The sequence below is a fragment of the Leptodactylus fuscus genome, chromosome 7 (genome assembly GCF_031893055.1).
Source record: "Leptodactylus fuscus isolate aLepFus1 chromosome 7, aLepFus1.hap2, whole genome shotgun sequence".
Lineage (NCBI taxonomy): Eukaryota > Metazoa > Chordata > Amphibia > Anura > Leptodactylidae > Leptodactylus > Leptodactylus fuscus.
The window spans coordinates 38,443,880-38,460,799 of NC_134271.1; the positions used below are offsets into that span (position 1 = coordinate 38,443,880).

General features: G+C 39.4%; 1 protein-coding gene across 2 annotated transcripts in view; it reads right to left on the bottom strand.

The window, feature by feature from the left end:
* EDC4 (enhancer of mRNA decapping 4) overlaps positions 1-16,920 on the bottom strand; it is a 310,514-nt gene that overhangs the window by 223,373 nt on the left and 70,221 nt on the right. For both annotated transcript variants that reach the window (XM_075281772.1, XM_075281771.1), the window contains 3 exons: positions 12,074-12,157; positions 9,593-9,688; positions 687-786 (listed from right to left, as the gene is read on the bottom strand). In XM_075281772.1, the coding sequence (XP_075137873.1) occupies positions 687-786; positions 9,593-9,688; positions 12,074-12,157 (280 nt within the window). The remainder of the gene's footprint in view (positions 1-686; positions 787-9,592; positions 9,689-12,073; positions 12,158-16,920) is intronic.

A 16,920-nucleotide genomic window follows, 5' to 3' on the forward strand; every position in this document is an offset into this window, starting at 1 on the left:
GACCAATAATGATATAAGGGGACATCATTAATAGAGAACAGAAAACCCCGTTCGATCGAATAGGTATTCGATCGAATATCAGGCCGTTCGAGGTATTAGATTCCAATCGACTACCACTTGGCAAGCGCAGTAAAAATTCGTATCCCCTCCCACCTTCCCTGGCGCGTTTTTTGCACCAATAACTGTGCAGGGGAGGTGGAACAGGAACTATGACAACAGAGGCATTGAAACAATTTAAAAAACCCATTGGCTGCCGAAAACATGTGACCTCTGGTTTATAAGAATAGCCTGCGCCATCTTCGTTTCATTTTCCGGCTTTCAGACATAGGGACAGACGTGAACCTAGGAAGTGTAGATTTCGCTGCAGGTACATTATGGGAGTTAAGAAGATTCCAATTTGTGATGAGAGGAGGTGGAGAAGAGGTCCTAGCAAGTTCCCAGAATAAATATCAGCTCCATTTTTTAAAAAAAAAAGTGCTAAGTGTAGATTAGTACTAATACAGACCAAAAAAAAAACAAAAAAAAAATTATATTCTACTAAATTCTGTGATTATGTGAAGGGAAGCTGAAAGTTTGAAGCTTCATTGAAGAATGAGCTTTCATAAATCCATTTATAAGCACATTTTAGACCCATCTATACTAGTCAGACAGTACAACATTTCATAATATAAGTGCTTTATACTTACTTTTCTATGAACATCAGTAAGTATCAAGAACTCTGCAGACAAATCTAGGGAGGCTTTTAATCCTGGCAAAACGCTAGAGCTAAATGGGTCTGGAGAAAACCTAAGAAAGTAAGATAAAAAAAATATTAAGTAAAAAATAAAGTTAAAAAAATATTATATATATATATATATATATATATATATATATATATAAATATATATATATATATAAATATATATATATATATATATATATATATATATATATATATATATATATATATATATATTATTTTTTTATTTATTTAATTTATTTATTTATTTATACACACACGTCTATATCCCAAATTTTTCCTTTACACAGAAAAAAAATAAAATATCCATTATTGGTAACGATACATCCGTAGCAAAATACCTCCAAATAACTCATATCCTGCAAAAAACAAGTCCCCACACAGCTTCAGTGATGGGAAAAGTATAGATACTCTCAGTATAGATACTCTCAGAATATAAAATAAGATCCTTTAATAGTCTCACTACAGAGAAATTCAGTGTGTTACAGCAGCATAGATAATTTAATAATATAAAACACAAAATACAAGTACAAAAATCTCCATGGTAGAAGCATTTCAATGACAGGTACAGATTTAAAAAAATAAAAAAAATAAAAATAAAAAAAAAAAGTTAAGTAGATAGTAGGAGGACCATCACAACTTCAAGCTTAGCCCGGTGTTGATTGTACACAGCTTATCCACAGCAGGGGAGGAAAAACTTTCGATAGCGCTTCTCATCACACATAGGGTGAAGCAGTCAGTCACTGCTCAGTGCTATCATGGTCTCATGCATGGGAAGAGGGTTATTCTCCAGCATGGAACTCAACATGGACAGTATCCTTTTGTCACCCACCACGTGCAATAGGTCCAGGAGGCTCGCCAGAACAGTGCCGGCACTTCTAATTAGCTTGTTGAGTCTATTCTTATCACTGGTTGATATGCTACTCCCCCAGCAGGCCACTCCGAAGAAGATGGCTGATGCCACTATAGATTTGAAGCTGGACTTCAAAGGACCTCAGCCTCCTAAGCAGATAGAGCCTGCTGTAGCCCTTTCTGTAAAGTGCATCCATGTGCTCATCCCAGTCCAGCAGATTATTGAGGAGCACACGTATGTACTTAGAGCTGTTGATTAACCCCTTCCCGACATCCGCTGTAATAGTACGGCGCTGCCAGGAAGCACTTCGGTTTCGGGGGATGCCGATGTTCGCAGGGGGCAGCCCGGGGTCTGATCAGTGACCCCGGGTCTGCCCCATCACTTACCCCCTCCACGTACCTGGTTGATCTTGCCAGGAATGGAAGCTGTCAGCCCTGTTAGTCTACACGGGCTGACAGCTTCCTATACACTGCAATACACTTTAACGTGAATTGCAGCGTATATCTAGTGAAGCAGTGATCAGAAGATCACTGTTTCAATCCCCCATGGGGACAGAAAAAAAAAAAAAGTTTAAATAAGTTTAAAATAAATTAGAAATAAAGCCTCAAAAATCCCTTTTTCCCCATATAAAATATTTTATGTACAATAAAGAAAAATAGAAAAAAAACATTACGGTACATATTTGGTATCACCGCGTCCGTAATAACCTGAACAATAAAATTAAAACATTATTTAACCCGAACAGCGAACGTCATAAAAAAAAAAAAAAAAACGTAGAAAACCTCACAAAATGATTATTCACCACCTTTCCCTTACAAAATGTTCAATAAAAAGTAATCAAATGGTCAGATGAAAACCAAAATGGTACCAATAAAAAGCAGAGGTCATCCTGCAAAAAATAAGCCCTCAACCAGCTCTGTCTACCGAAAAATAAAAATGTTATGCCTTTCAGAAGATGGCGATGCGAAAACAATTTTTTTTTTCCCCTAAATTGAATTTTATTCTGCACAAATAGCAGCGCATTAAAAAAAATCATATAAATGAGGAATCGCCATAATCATATCGACCCGCAGAATAAAGGTAACATATTACTTATGCTGTACGCTGCACAGGGAAAAAAATAAATGCTAAAAAGCAATGCTAGAATTGATGTTTCCTTTTTACATCCCACCCAGAAAGAATAAAATGTAGTCAATAAGTTACAGGCACCCCAAAATGGTGGCATTGAAAAGTACATCTAATACTGCAAACATCAAGCCCTCAGATGGCCACATTGCCAAAAAATAAAAATAAAAATCTAACTTGTACAATGTGAAAACAAAAACCCCAAAAGTCGCCAAATCATTAGGGCAGAAGTGGCTGTGACTAGAAGGAAATATATAAGCTGTGCGAGCGTTTTCAGGGGACACCCCATATTTAGAGCTTATGAGAGATAATACACCAGCGCTGATCCCCCAGAATGCCCCTGGGGTCACTTTCTAGAGGTTTTCACTGTTTTGACTCCTCAAGGGCTTTGTAAATGCGACATGGTTCCTGAAACTGATCACAGCCAGACCTGCGCTCTAAAAGCGCCTTGGTGCGCCTTCCTTTCTGCGTCTCGCTGTGCCTTAATATATTAGATTACACCCACAAGTGGGGTACTATGGTAGTCGGGAGAACTTGCCTAACAAATTGTGCGATGCGTTTTCTCCTTTAACCCCTTGTGAATGTGCAAATTCTAGGGCTAAACGAAAATATTAGTAAAATAAAATTAAATTTGAAAATTTTGCCTCCATTTTGTATTGATTCCTGTCGAGCACTTATAGGGTTAAAATACTAGGTATATGTTGTTTTGGCTTATTTAAGGGGTCCAGTTTTGAAAATGGGGTGATTTATGAGGCGCTTTAATACAAGGGTCTTTCAAAACCCCTTCATAACTGGATTAGTCGCTTACAAAATGGGTTTTGGAAATTTCTTGAAAATTTTGAATATTGTTGTGTCCGTAAAAAATAAAAGGGTGACTAAAGTTTGATACCGACATAAAGCAGAGATCTGGGACATGAGATTTAAGATATAATTTTTACGGTCTGACTATCTGTATGCAATGCGCATCATTTCAAACTTTATAAAATGCATATTTTTCTAAATTTCCACTAAATTTCCTATTTTTTCATAATTAAACACAAAACAGATCAACCAAAGCATAATGTGTTACCAAAAAACAATCTCAAAATCACTTTGGTAAGTTAAAGCATTCCAAAGTTATTGCCACATAAAGTGACATGTCAGTTTTGAAAAATCGAGCTTAGTCAAGAAGTCAAAAAGTGCCATCGTCGGGAAGGGGTTAATGACAAGATATTGTTGTCAAATAATTGAATTTATTGTGCAAAAGTAGTACATGTAAAAAAAAATACAATATAAAGTTGGTATTGTCATAATTGTACTATAACAGATTAAAAGGCAACATGTTATTTATGATTCCCAGTGAACTAGGGGAAAAATAGAATATAAAATAAATATGGCAAAACTGATCACTATCACTCTGAAGTAGTGGTCATGATGAAATAAAAATCCTTGAAAGCCCATGGATGATGTGGCAGGGCACCTACACATGACCACTAAGAACATTGATTGGGTGCGGCCACTTGTGGGTTTTAAATGTGATTGCCTAAATCCTAAAAGGCGACCCTAAAGACTATGGCTGAAAGTCTAGGACACGTGTATTTATTGATTTTGTTTTTACTTTACTCATTGCCTGCCTTCCAATAAAGAAGTTGTCCACAAATTGGACAAACTACGGAGAGGCCAGACGGCAGAAAAAAACATTAAAAGAGTTATCCAATTTATAAAGTTGCTTGTACTTAGTTCATTACAAAGAGAAATATATAGCCAACCTACCCTTCTAATAAAATTTTATTGCACATTTAGAAATAAAGATGTGTCCTTATCAAGAGAGCATATCTAGATATGTGCTGTAAGATATATTTTAAACTCTACTCAACTAGAAACTTGAGAAAATCAACCTCTCTGTGGGACCAAAGGTGGCATGATCTGTCAAAGAAAGTAAAGAGCACAGACCCATGTGCCTATACTGAACAATGGCTTCAGGAATGTTTTCTATTCTGCTTAGTAACAATGATGGAGATGCCATTTTACAAGGCAAAAGACACAAGGATGAAGTACCAATCTTTTACCTGGATTTTCGGTCACTCTGCAAAGAGCTAAAGTCAGTAAACAACTACAAGACCTGCAAATACCATACTCCAAGATGTTCCCAATGATGTTATGGTTCATGTATAAGGATCCAGAGATGATCTTTGCAACTCTGGCCAAGGCAGAGATATGGGTAAATGGCTGCTAGCATAGATCCCCCATCAATGAGTTGCAGCTTCAAAGTCCTAATGAGTCAGCTTATCGGATCATTGACTTCAACTTCCCTTTAGATACCTGACAGCTTCATGCATGATCATAGTTTAGTTAAATCTTCAGAACGGTCTCGGTATCCGGTTCTTAACAATAGGACATGGGCTAAATTAGGAAATAGTCTAGGTTAGGTGACAGCAATAGCACAGACTACCCTCGTAAGGTCTTATAATCACAACCTTTACCAGTTAGACTCATCTATTTGTTGTAAGTTCAAGGTTTAAGGTTTATGTTGTTACTTAAAATCACTGTTCTGAACACCGATTGCATCAGCGGCTTTAAACATGCCTAATTCCATGAGTGCTGTAATGCGATGTAAGGGCCATGGGGAAGACAAAGAAACAAAATATTGGGTTTGCCCTGATCTTTAAGGCTAATCCACATTTTATAAACCTACTATTTAACACCCACCAACATTAAAAGCCTGTCCAAAAGCTGGATACAATTTCTCTACATTCTGCACATCCGGTTCTAGAGTCATCTCATTTCTGGTTCATAGACTTGTCTGATAGGAGTCGATTGCCACATAAAAACAATCTGTAAATCAGATCGTGCATTATTTTACATGAGGTAAACCTTACATGAAGCAAATCTGGACCATCCATCAAGGATATAAAAGTGAGCCAACACAGATGAATCTTCCAGCAAGTGCCCAAAGAAAGGGCGATGATTTGAGGTCACTATCAGTCAATTCACGGCAGTCAACAAAGCATGGGTGAACCGCAAAACATGATTTCATAATTGAATATATACCCAGTAAGAAACCCTTTTGATTTTATATGCAGCAGCTAACTTTGCAAAATCCTTCCCTCAAGCTTATGTAGGGCGCATGGGAGATCTCAATACAGTGTTTGATCTGGCCTTATATAGGAAATAGGTTGGCATGATTTATGGAGATTATTCCATTCCAACTTTCAAACATATGCCTGGTAGAACCTGTTACGTACTGATTACATGTGTGGCAATGCCAAGACTTGACCAGCAGTGAACGCAATACAAAATAAAGTCTGTGGGTACATACACCATTCAACTATTCCTGATACTTTCCCTTGTGGATACATCTCTGAATTCCTCTCACTGGAAGATTCATCTGTTCTGGCTCGTTATTAAGCCCCAGATCGGCCATATAACAGAAGAACTGAAGGTTTAACTCATGGAAAATAGCCAACTTAATATTCATTCCTTATTGAGACTACTCATAGCATACTTCCAAAGGGAAATACAATCTTCCATATCATACCTAACAAGGAAGTCTACAGAGTAGAAACAAAAGCTGTTCCTTACTGGAGACTAACTAGATTGCAGATCCAACACAAGGGAATAAGGAGTGTCCGGCTATAAGCAGACAATACCGGTCGCATATTATGAGCAAGGTGAAACTTTTATTTTTTTTTTTATTTTTTTTTTTATAAACAAGCATAAATATTTACAAAACACAGCAACCAGTCCGGCAGATTGCCTGCACACTAGAGCCAACAAAATATAGCCTCTTGTTCTATTTATACTGCTACTAGCATCTGCCTACGACTTCGTCTGCGGGTTGCTGTTGGAACTAAGCCGCATACATTTATGCTATTGCTGGTGGTTATGATCTGCCGTGGGCCAACGTGGCACCCTTTGCCCCCGCGGTGTACTGAGGAGCATATAATACTGTTGGGTGGAAGAGGGGCATACTGAAGTGCATATAATACAGTCAGGGAGTACTGAGGAGCATATAATATGGAGAGGGGGGGAGGGGTACTGAGGCGCAGATAATACTGTGTGTGGGCGGGCGTACTGAAGAGAATATAATCCTGGGAGGTGCGTACTGAGGAGCATATAATACTGTGGGGTGAGGGGGGGGTCGTACTGAGGTGCATATAATACAGTGGGGGGTACTGAGGCGCAGATAATACTGGGAAGTTATCACCAGCACTAATGAGGGTCTGAAAGGTTAGGTGAAATTCTCCCCAAAATATATACTCTTACCCATAGAGGGTTTTTTTTTGGAGGAACGCAGGTGGAATTTAACTATTTAACAACCCCCGGGGAGTCTCCTATTTAGTGTAATATTTGGGCTTTAGCCCTAGTAAGCAATGGATAATGATTTTAGCTGACTCTATTAAAAGAGAATACTGTGTGTGGGCGGGCATACTGAAAAGCATATTTTTTTTAAACTATATTTCAGCCCTCCAGTGGTTTGAGGGACAGTGAACTGGCCCCCTGTTTGAAAAGGCCCCCTGCCCTAAAGTATCAATACAATGAAAACCGCTCAAAAGTGACCATTTTAAAAATGACACCCATCAAGGAATTTATCAAGAGGTATTATCATTTTGAGCCTAAAAATTCCTAAAAATGCTTGTCAAAAATTAATGTACAAAATGAAAATTGAAATTTAAAAAAAAAAAAAAAAAAAAAAAAAAAACATGCAATTTCAGTGACTAAAACCTTACAGCCACTTTGTGGCATCAGAGACAAGCACTCCTGAAACTAATAAGTGGGCTATGTCGGGGGTCAGGTCAAAAAATTAGATATGTGGGTGTACACTGCTGCTTGGACACACAGCAGGGCTCAGAAGGGAAGGAGTTCTTCACTTTTTAGCTTTTGGGGTACAGATTTAGAGGAACTTTCATTTTGTAGGGGCAATATTAGGGTCTTTGTAAATGTGACATGGTGTCCAAATACTAGCAATCTAAATTTGCACTCCAAAAGCACATAGCGCTCCTTCACATCTGTGCCCTGCTGTGTGCCCAAACAGTAGTTTATGCCCACATGTATGACACTGGTGTATCCTGGATAACGTACTTAGTGCCATATGTGGGTATAAACTGCTGATTTGGCACAGCCAGGCACAAAAGGGAAGGAGCACAGGTTTTTAGAGCACAGTTTGATTTTAGGACACCATGCCACCTTTGCAAAGCTCCTAAATTGCCAATAAAGTGGAATCTGCACATGTCACCACATTTTGGAAAATACACCTCTGAAGGGATTTAACAAGTGGCACAGCGAGCATTTTTAACCCTTGAGTGTTGCATTAATTTAGTTTCCAGAAACAAATGGGCAGCGGATAATGAAAAATTGAAATTGAAATTTTTCCATACATGCCATTTTAGTGCCCGATATGTTATGTCAGCATTGTCATACACTCGAAAAACTGTTAAGCAGGTATCCCAGGCACAAGAGCTTTTGAAGCATTCATCTCTGGTAAGTCACACAACATATTACACACTGAAGTGAGGTATTCCTGGAAAAATTGTCATTTTCACCTCTCACAATCAGCTGCGTATTCATTTATGGATAATAAGTTATAGCAACACTTGGGGGTTAAAAAAGTTCACTCTACTCTTAGATAAATCTGAAGAAGGCGCTCAGCGGAAGCTTCGAAACGTCACATTCTGTCATCATTATGAGTTAGCCATTAAAAAAGGTATCTCCTACTGAAGACTTAAGTTTTTTTTGTTTTTTTTCATATTGCATAACCACTGGCTAACACGGTACCAAAACAAACATTTCCCTTCTACCTATAGATAAATTCATTCTGGAGTGTAGACTCCAAAATAAGGTCACATATCAGGCGATTCCACTTTACTGGTGTTTCAGCTCTGCAAAAGTGTCATGGCATCGAAAAACCAAACCGTCTAAGTCTGTGCTCCAAAAACCCTTCTTCCTTTCTGTTTCCAGCTGTGCCCAAACAGTAATTTATACCCACATATGACATTAAGTACATTATCCTGGGTACACCAGTGTCATACATGTGGGCATAAACTGCAATTCAGGCACAGCAGGGCGCAGAAGGGAAGGAGCACTATGCGGCATTTGGAGTACAGATTCAGATGTTTGTTATCTGGACACCATGTCAAGTTTGTAGAGCCTGTAAGGAACCAGAAAAGGGGATTCCCCAAAGGAGTGACCTCATTTTGTAAACTGCACCCCTCAAAGAATTAATCAGGCAAGGTGAGGCAGTGGCCTCAGGCGGCAATCCGGAGGGGGCGGCAGCCAGTTTTGTTTTGTTATTTCCTAAACTAGCGCAGGAGAGGAGCCGCTCCGAAAACAACCTGAGTGGCCCTCTGCTGCACTGGTTTAGACCTCTGCGTCTCAGCTCAGACGGAGCAATCAAGATTCCTGGGTTGATACGCAGAAGTCTTATTGCCGGGAAAGTGAAGAGTATAACAATCGAAACCCCAGGGGAGGTGAGGGAACAAACAGTTTTACTCACCTCTCCGGGATCTGATGTTAATCCAAGCAGGCTTCGGGCCTGAATGGTAATGTCCCAGACATAACGTGGTTTGAGACATTACCATACAGGCCTGAAGCCTGCCCTACCAGTACCATACAGGCCAGAAGCCTGTGCTAGTAGTAACAGCCTGTGAGATGGTACCTAATTCTCTCCTAGCTGACCCTAGCAGCTAGAATGCCCATAGATGCTTTGGGCTCATATTCATGTGACTCCTGTATTACATATTAAGTTTTTCATTAAATTTTAGAGTTTGAAAAGTCGTTTTAGCTTCTGTACTGTAACATTTAATTGTTAAAAGCAAAGATTTAAATAAATAAATAAAAAAAAAAATCAACCAACACATGTCACTGAAACAGCTATTGGTGGAAATCAATTCTCTCACCAAATTGTCTGTAGGCAAGTCCAAGAAACAGTGCACCACATCTTAATTTGTCTATTCTGGTCTGCCCCAGTGATCAGGAATCTCCAAAATGGAACACTGCAAAAACAAAAACAAAAAAAAGAAAATCACTAAGTGATTCTACATTTGTTATACTATAGATTAAAAATAAACAAATAAATGGCATATTTGATATCAACAAAAACTATATAAAATTATATATTACAATCAACAGATCAGTACTGTGTTTCCATCCCTTTTGGGTGTTTTTTGAAGTATATTTGGAGTACTTTTCCTGCTGGAAGACCCATGATTTTGTATGCAAAATCGAGTTATCTGACACTTGGCTCCACATGGAGACCCAACATCCCACTGCTACAGAAAACAAAAAAACCACAAAACCTGAATACTTGAACCTCCACCATAATTGACTGTTGGTTCTGTTCTTCTATTTTTACGCCTCATTCCGTTTTTGGTAAACAAAATTTTGTGCTTTGCCAAAGATCTTGGTCTAATCTGTCCACAAGATGTTTTGCCAATAGGATTTTTGGATTTTTTTTAAAGTCTCTGTTACAGCAGTGGGATTCTCCGGGGTCTCCAGTCATAGTCTTTCAATTCAACATAGAAGGATAGATTGCTCTAACACTGATGCCCCCCTGATCCTGCAGCACAGTTTGAATTTTTTTCTAACTTGATTGGGACTGCTTATCCAACAACTATCCTGCGTTGCAACCTTTCATCAATTTTTCGCTTCTGCCTACATCCAGACAGATTAGCTACAGAGCCAAGGGTTGTAAATTTCTTTATTATGTTATGCACCTTGAACAAAGGAACATCAAGATCTGTGGCGATGGGCTTGTAAACTTGAGATTGTTGATATTTGTCCACAATTATGGTTCTAAAATACTCAGACAATTCTCTTCTCCATGCTTCTTGTAGCACACACAGACACGCAATGCAAAGATGGAGTCAGCCTCTCTCCTTTATATCTGGTTTAAGGTGTGATTTTTATATTGCCCACACCTGTTACATGACACAGGTTATTTTGAAAGAGCATCACATGCTTGACATTTACCCACAATTTTGAAAAGGTGTCAACAATTTCGCACAGCTCAATTTAGCAGTATTGTGGGAAATTATTTCCAATTTGCCTTTTCTCTCTTTTTTGGGTTGTTTTCTGTGAGAAATACTTAACTTTCTGGAAAAATTTCAGGGGTGCCTACACTTACAGACATAACTAACTTACACACACGCACTGATGGGCAAAAGGGTAACAATGTTTTGAATTGAAAAACCATCCACAGCCACCAGAGACACTCAAATTTGGAGGACTCAGGGGAAACATCCACCATCATGGCCTCCATTCTCCAAATAAAGAGAAGATCCTTTAGCAATTCCACCAAGGTGGGTGCAGTAGTACTGCACCAGCGCCTGGGGATGACCTATTCTGACAGCTGTGAGGAAATGCCTTAGTAGTTCATTCTTCACAGCAAATATCCTTCCAGGAATGACAGAGAAGGGCTATTTGAGTAGAGATCAATCAATGCATCCCAGAAGGGTCTGATCTTGTCACATACCCACCAAATATATTAATAAAAAAAAGAAGACCACTTCTCAAAACCACAGCGCCAACACCAGTCAGACACAACCAGGACCTTTGGAGAAGGTCAGGAAAATTACACTAACAGGTCAGAATCTTGAGGTTCTTATGTTGTGCAGTGCATGGCAATGGAATCTTGTGTTCAAATAAAAAGGTGGCCTTAATATCTTCCCATAAACATCAGGACAGGATCAGTGTTACTGTTTTGCCATCTCTGTGTAGGACTATACTGTTAATTAGGGTTTCAGCATCACTTTGATGTATCATTATATCCATTACATCACAGATGCACGACTATATACAATGTTATGTTTGATGGCGCTATGACAATGATATATCGATATTGCATCTCTGTGGATCAAATCCATAGAAATACAAGACTGAAGGAGGACAACCAGAAAGAGGACAACCAAAAAAAGAGGACAAAAAGCAGGATCCCCTTAGTAGTTCCATATGACCCTCAAATAAACATCTTGAGCTAAATTGCTGCTGACCTTCAAGAAATATTTAAAAGAAGCCAATAAACTCACTGAAGTAGACCAGATTTGCCTCTCCTTGCACATAAACAATGAAACGTAAGAAATCTCCTGATTAGAAGTGCCGTTATACCACCAGACACTGGCACATTTCTATGGTCACAATTCACTCACCTCTAGACTGACTCCAGTCCTTTATACTTAATTCCAACAGGCCTATAAGAACTCTTTTTGAAATAATGCAAAATTTCCCAAAATAAAGAGAAAAAAAATCATATGCTTACCTCACCAACATCTGTTCACATAAGATGAGCAAGAAAAGCTCAAAATATTTTGTATTCAGAACTAATTATGCCACATGAACACATTTTTTCCAATTAGAGTTTTAGTATATTTAAAAGTACTTACTCAGGATCTTGCTTTTTATGGTTATCACAGAACAGCAGACAAGAAACAGGTCTACCATTATGAGGCTTCCACTCGTGAAGACACCTAAACAAACAGTAAAAGTTAAATTTAAAAACTGACCCAGTATAAGAGATGACAGTAAATGACACAGGGAAATACTCAATTATGAACCATTTGGGAAAAATATCACTAATGATTTTAGGGGTTGTGGACTTCATCAGTGAGGTAGTTCCGAAGATTCCCTACTGTAACCATGTCAAGCTACTTTCGCCTGGATCAATGGCTGCTGGTAAATAAGTAAAGCCATAAAAGGATATATCATATATACTCAAGTATAAGCCGACCCGAATATAAGCCGAGGCCCGAAATTTTAATACAAAAAACTGGGAAAACTTATTGACTTGAGTATAAGTCCGGGGGGGAAGGGGTTGGGGGGGGTAACAGCTACTAGAAAATTTCAAAAATTAAAATGGTCAGAGTTTTTGGGCGCAGTAGTTGCTGGGAAAGGGGAGGGTGTGTTTTGGTTGTCTGTCTGCCCCTTCCCTGAGCTTGAGGACTGCTTTTTTTTTTTTCCCCCACTTGGAATTCAGCCTGTCTGAATATAGGGTATATGCAGTGCTTCTTTAATTTTTCCACTATTTTATGGGAGATTCTATACATTGTTTTTTTTTTTGGTTTTTTTCTGACTCAAGTATATATGGTATGTAATATAGCAAAGTGCAGTACACAGCTGCCCCTCAATTATTTTGTCCCTGCCTAGACACACAAACACCAGACATAAGTTCCATAATATTGATAGCTCCTTTTAGGAATGAGGACGACAAGAACAAGAAACAGAGATAGTTAAATTTGATTGACAGACTTGCCAGCCAATCATACTATGAAGCATCCTGATTTAACAATTAGGGAAGAAAACAGAGTATCTTTGTCAAGGTTTAAGGGGGGACGGGGGGACGGATGGTGATCCAGATTAAGAAAAAGAATTTAAATGTGGCAGTAGTATAAAGATCTAGAACAAACTATGGACCTCAATTATAGAAAAATGGTCTCTGATAAATGACAGACTACAGTGAAAATACTACAGAGTCACAGAATTTAAGACAGAGTGGTTACTGTGACCTCAAAGTGCTGAATTTATATTACATAAACCCACTAAGGGTATGTTGTCGGACGTAAGGTTAAAAAGATGTTAAAAATGACCAAGTTTTACTGAAAGGCCTGTCAGCCAGTCATAATTGGACAATTCATCAGTGTTAGACAGGAAGAGAAAATGTATCGCTCGTTCAATGTTTGTAAATCGTTGAATGGTTTTGAAAGATGTCCGGCCGTGAGCGGCGGTGAGAGTTTTATGCTCTCCGCCGCGAAACCGGTTATTTTAAACTGGACACAGAGTCGGACATGTAGTACTCTGTGTCCAGTTTAAAAAACTGGTTTCGCAGCGGAGAGCATAAAACGCTCACCACCGCACCGATCTGACAGGTTTGCATGCAGAAGACGGAAACCACAGAATGGACTGACGAACGCTAGTGTGAACCTAGCATAACTCGCATACTTGCGCAGGTAATATGTTCCCTTATAACTGTAATTCTTAACCTGAAAAAAGTATCGAAAGCAAAAACAAAAACAAAACAAGGTACTTGTATTTTTGGGATTTCAAATTATCCGTGTGTGGGTAACCCACACACGGATAATTTGAACAGTGACCTGACCGATGGTACCTCCCTTCTCTGTTGGTGTGGCGTTAGGCCAGTAGCCTCAGAGGGGTGGGGGAGTATTCCATTGAGTCTATGCATACGGTCTTGTTCACATTTCAATCTGTGAAGTTGTTGGTGGTGATCATTCACTAATTAGGGAGTGAGTGAGGTTTTACTTGCAGGGACAACTAGTGCAGTATCTCCTCCCCCTATGTATCGCTCACTTTGTATATAGCGGGTATTGGTGAGGGACAAAAAAATTTTTATACTTTTGTTTGTGTCCAGTTTTAAAGTATATCCAATAAAAGTAAAGTTTTATCTACTAATATTCCTATGGTGGATGAGTCTATCCCCCTTCAGTGCATTTTATATTACAAAGTACAGGAAATAACCTGTGACAAACTGCAGGTAGACGTTTTACAAATTATTAATATCTCAACATTAACTGACCCACATACTACATTTAAAAAAAAAAAAAAAAAACAACAACAACTCCTGCATCAAACCAAGGATAAAAAAAAAAAAGACACCATTAATAAGAGCCTCCATTACTATAGAAGCATATTGCACACTTTCTTTACTCAACAATGAATACAAGTGAAACAACAATATTCAAAATTTTCAAGAAGCTTCTAAAACCCATTTTTTAAGGGACTAATCCAGTTATGGAGGTGTTTTGAGGATCCTTGTATTAAAACCCCCCATAAATCACCCCATTTTAAAAACTGCACCCCTTAAATAAGCCAAAACAACATACCAAGTATTTCAACCCTATAAGTGTTTAACAGGAAATAAGACAAAATGGAGGTGAAATTTTCAAATTTGATTTTATTTTACTAATATTTTCGTTTAGCCCTAGAATTTGCACAGTCACAAGAGGTTAAAGGAGAAAACGCATCCCACAATTTGTTATGCAAGTTCTCCCGACTACCATAGTACCCCACTTGTGGGTGTAAACTAATATATGGACGCTCAGCGAGACGCAGAAGGGAAGGCGCGCCAAAGAGCTTTTAGAGGGCAGATCTGGCTGTGATCAGTTTCAGGAACCATGTCGCATTAAAGGGATTCTACCACTAAAACACTTTTTTTTCTAGTTACCACGTCGGAATAGCCTTTAAAAAGGCTATTCGTCTCTTACCTGTGGAAGTGCTCTCCGCCGCGCCGTTCGTTCAAAATACCGGTTTGTACCGGCATGCTAATGAGTTCTCTCGCAGCGATGGGGGCGTCCCCATCGCAGGAGCAGCGATGGGGGCGTCCCCATTGCAGCTCGAAAACTCACCGCAGCGCCGCCTCTCTGGTCTTCGGTGTCCTCCCCTTGCTTCTTCAGCGTACTGTCGAACGCCTGCGCAGTACGCTCTGTTCGACGAAGATTGCCGAACGTACTGCGCATGCGCAAAAGTGCGGTCCCAGCCATAGTGCGGGCACCGCACTTTCGCGCATGCGCGGTACGTTCGGCAATCTTCGCCGAACAGAGAGCATACTGCGCAGGCGTCCGACAGACGCTGAAGAGGCAAGGGGAGGACACCGAAGACCAGAGAGGCGGCGCTGCGGTGAGTTTTCGAGCTGCAATGGGGACGCCCCCATCGCTGCTCCTGCGATGGGGAAGCCCCCATCGCTGCGAGAGAACTCATTAGCATACCGGTACAAACCGGTATTTTGAACGAACGGCGCGGCGGAGAGCACTTCCACAGGTAAGAGACGAATAGCCTTTTTAAAGGCTATTCCGACGTGGTAACTAGAAAAAAAAGTGTTTTAGTGGTAGAATCCCTTTAACAAAGCCCTTGAGGAGTCAAAACAGTGGAAACCTCTAGAAAGTGACCCCATTTTGAAAAGCGCACCCCTCAAAGAATTTATCAAGTGATGCAGTGAGCATTAGTAACCCCGAAGTGAATATGTAAGCTGTGCAGAGTAAATTGGGCACACCAAATCCCATTCTATTTTCCCACTAGCTCCTATGACACGGACGGGGAAGAGGAGCATTCTGGGGGGGATCAGCGCTGGTGTATATTCTCTCTCATAAGCTCTAAATATAGGGTGTCCCCTGAAAACGCTCATACTGCTTATACATTTCCTTCTAGTCACAGCCAGTTATGTCCTAATGATTTGGCGACTTTTGGGGGTTTGTCTTCACATTGTACAAGCTATATTTTTATTTTCTGGCAATGTGGCCATATGAGGGCTTGGTGTTTGCAGTATTAGATGTACTTTTCAATGCCACCATTTTGGGGCCTGTAACTTATTGACTACATTTTATTAACTCTTTATGGGTGGGATGTAAAAGGAAACATCAATTCTAGCATTGCTTTTTAGCATTTATTTTTTTCCCCGTGCAGCGTACAGCATAAGTAACATGTTACCTTTATTCTGCGGGTCGGTGCGGTTACGGCGATACCTCATTTATATTATTTTTTAATGTGTTGCTATTTGTGCAGAATAAAATTCAATTTAGGAGAAAAAAAATCAATTATTTTTGCATCGCCATCTTCTGAAAGGCATAACATTTTTATTTTTCGGTAGACAGAGCTGGTTGAAGGCTTATTTTTGGCGGGATGACCTCTTCTTTTTATTGGTATCATTTTGGATTTTATCTGACCATTTGATTACTGTTTATTGAACATTTTGTAAGGCAAAGGTGGTGAATAATTATTTTCATTTTGTTTGCCGTTTGGGTTAAATAATGTTTTTTTATTTTTATTGTTCAGGTTATTACAGACGCGGTGATACCAAATATGTTTTTTTTTTTTTTTTCTATTTCTCTTTATTTTACATGATAAAACATTTTATATGGGAAAATGGGATTTTTGGGGCTTTATTTATTTCTAATTTATTTTAAACTTAAACTTTTTTATTTTTACTTTTTTATAACTTTTTTTTCTGTCCCTATGGGGGATTGAAGCAGTGATCTGCTGATCTCTGCTTAACTACATGTACGCTGCAATACACATTTATTGCAGAGTACAGGAAGCTCTGACAGTTTCCATTTTGGCAAGATCAACCAGGTACATGGAGGGGACGGCATGGGGCAGACCCAGGGTCACTGATCAGACCCCGGGCTGCCCACTACCAACACCAGCACCCCCCGAAACCGTCGCGGGGGGGGGTTCTGATCGGCACCATTATGTAACGAAACCCCTGAGATTCCGGCGGTCATAA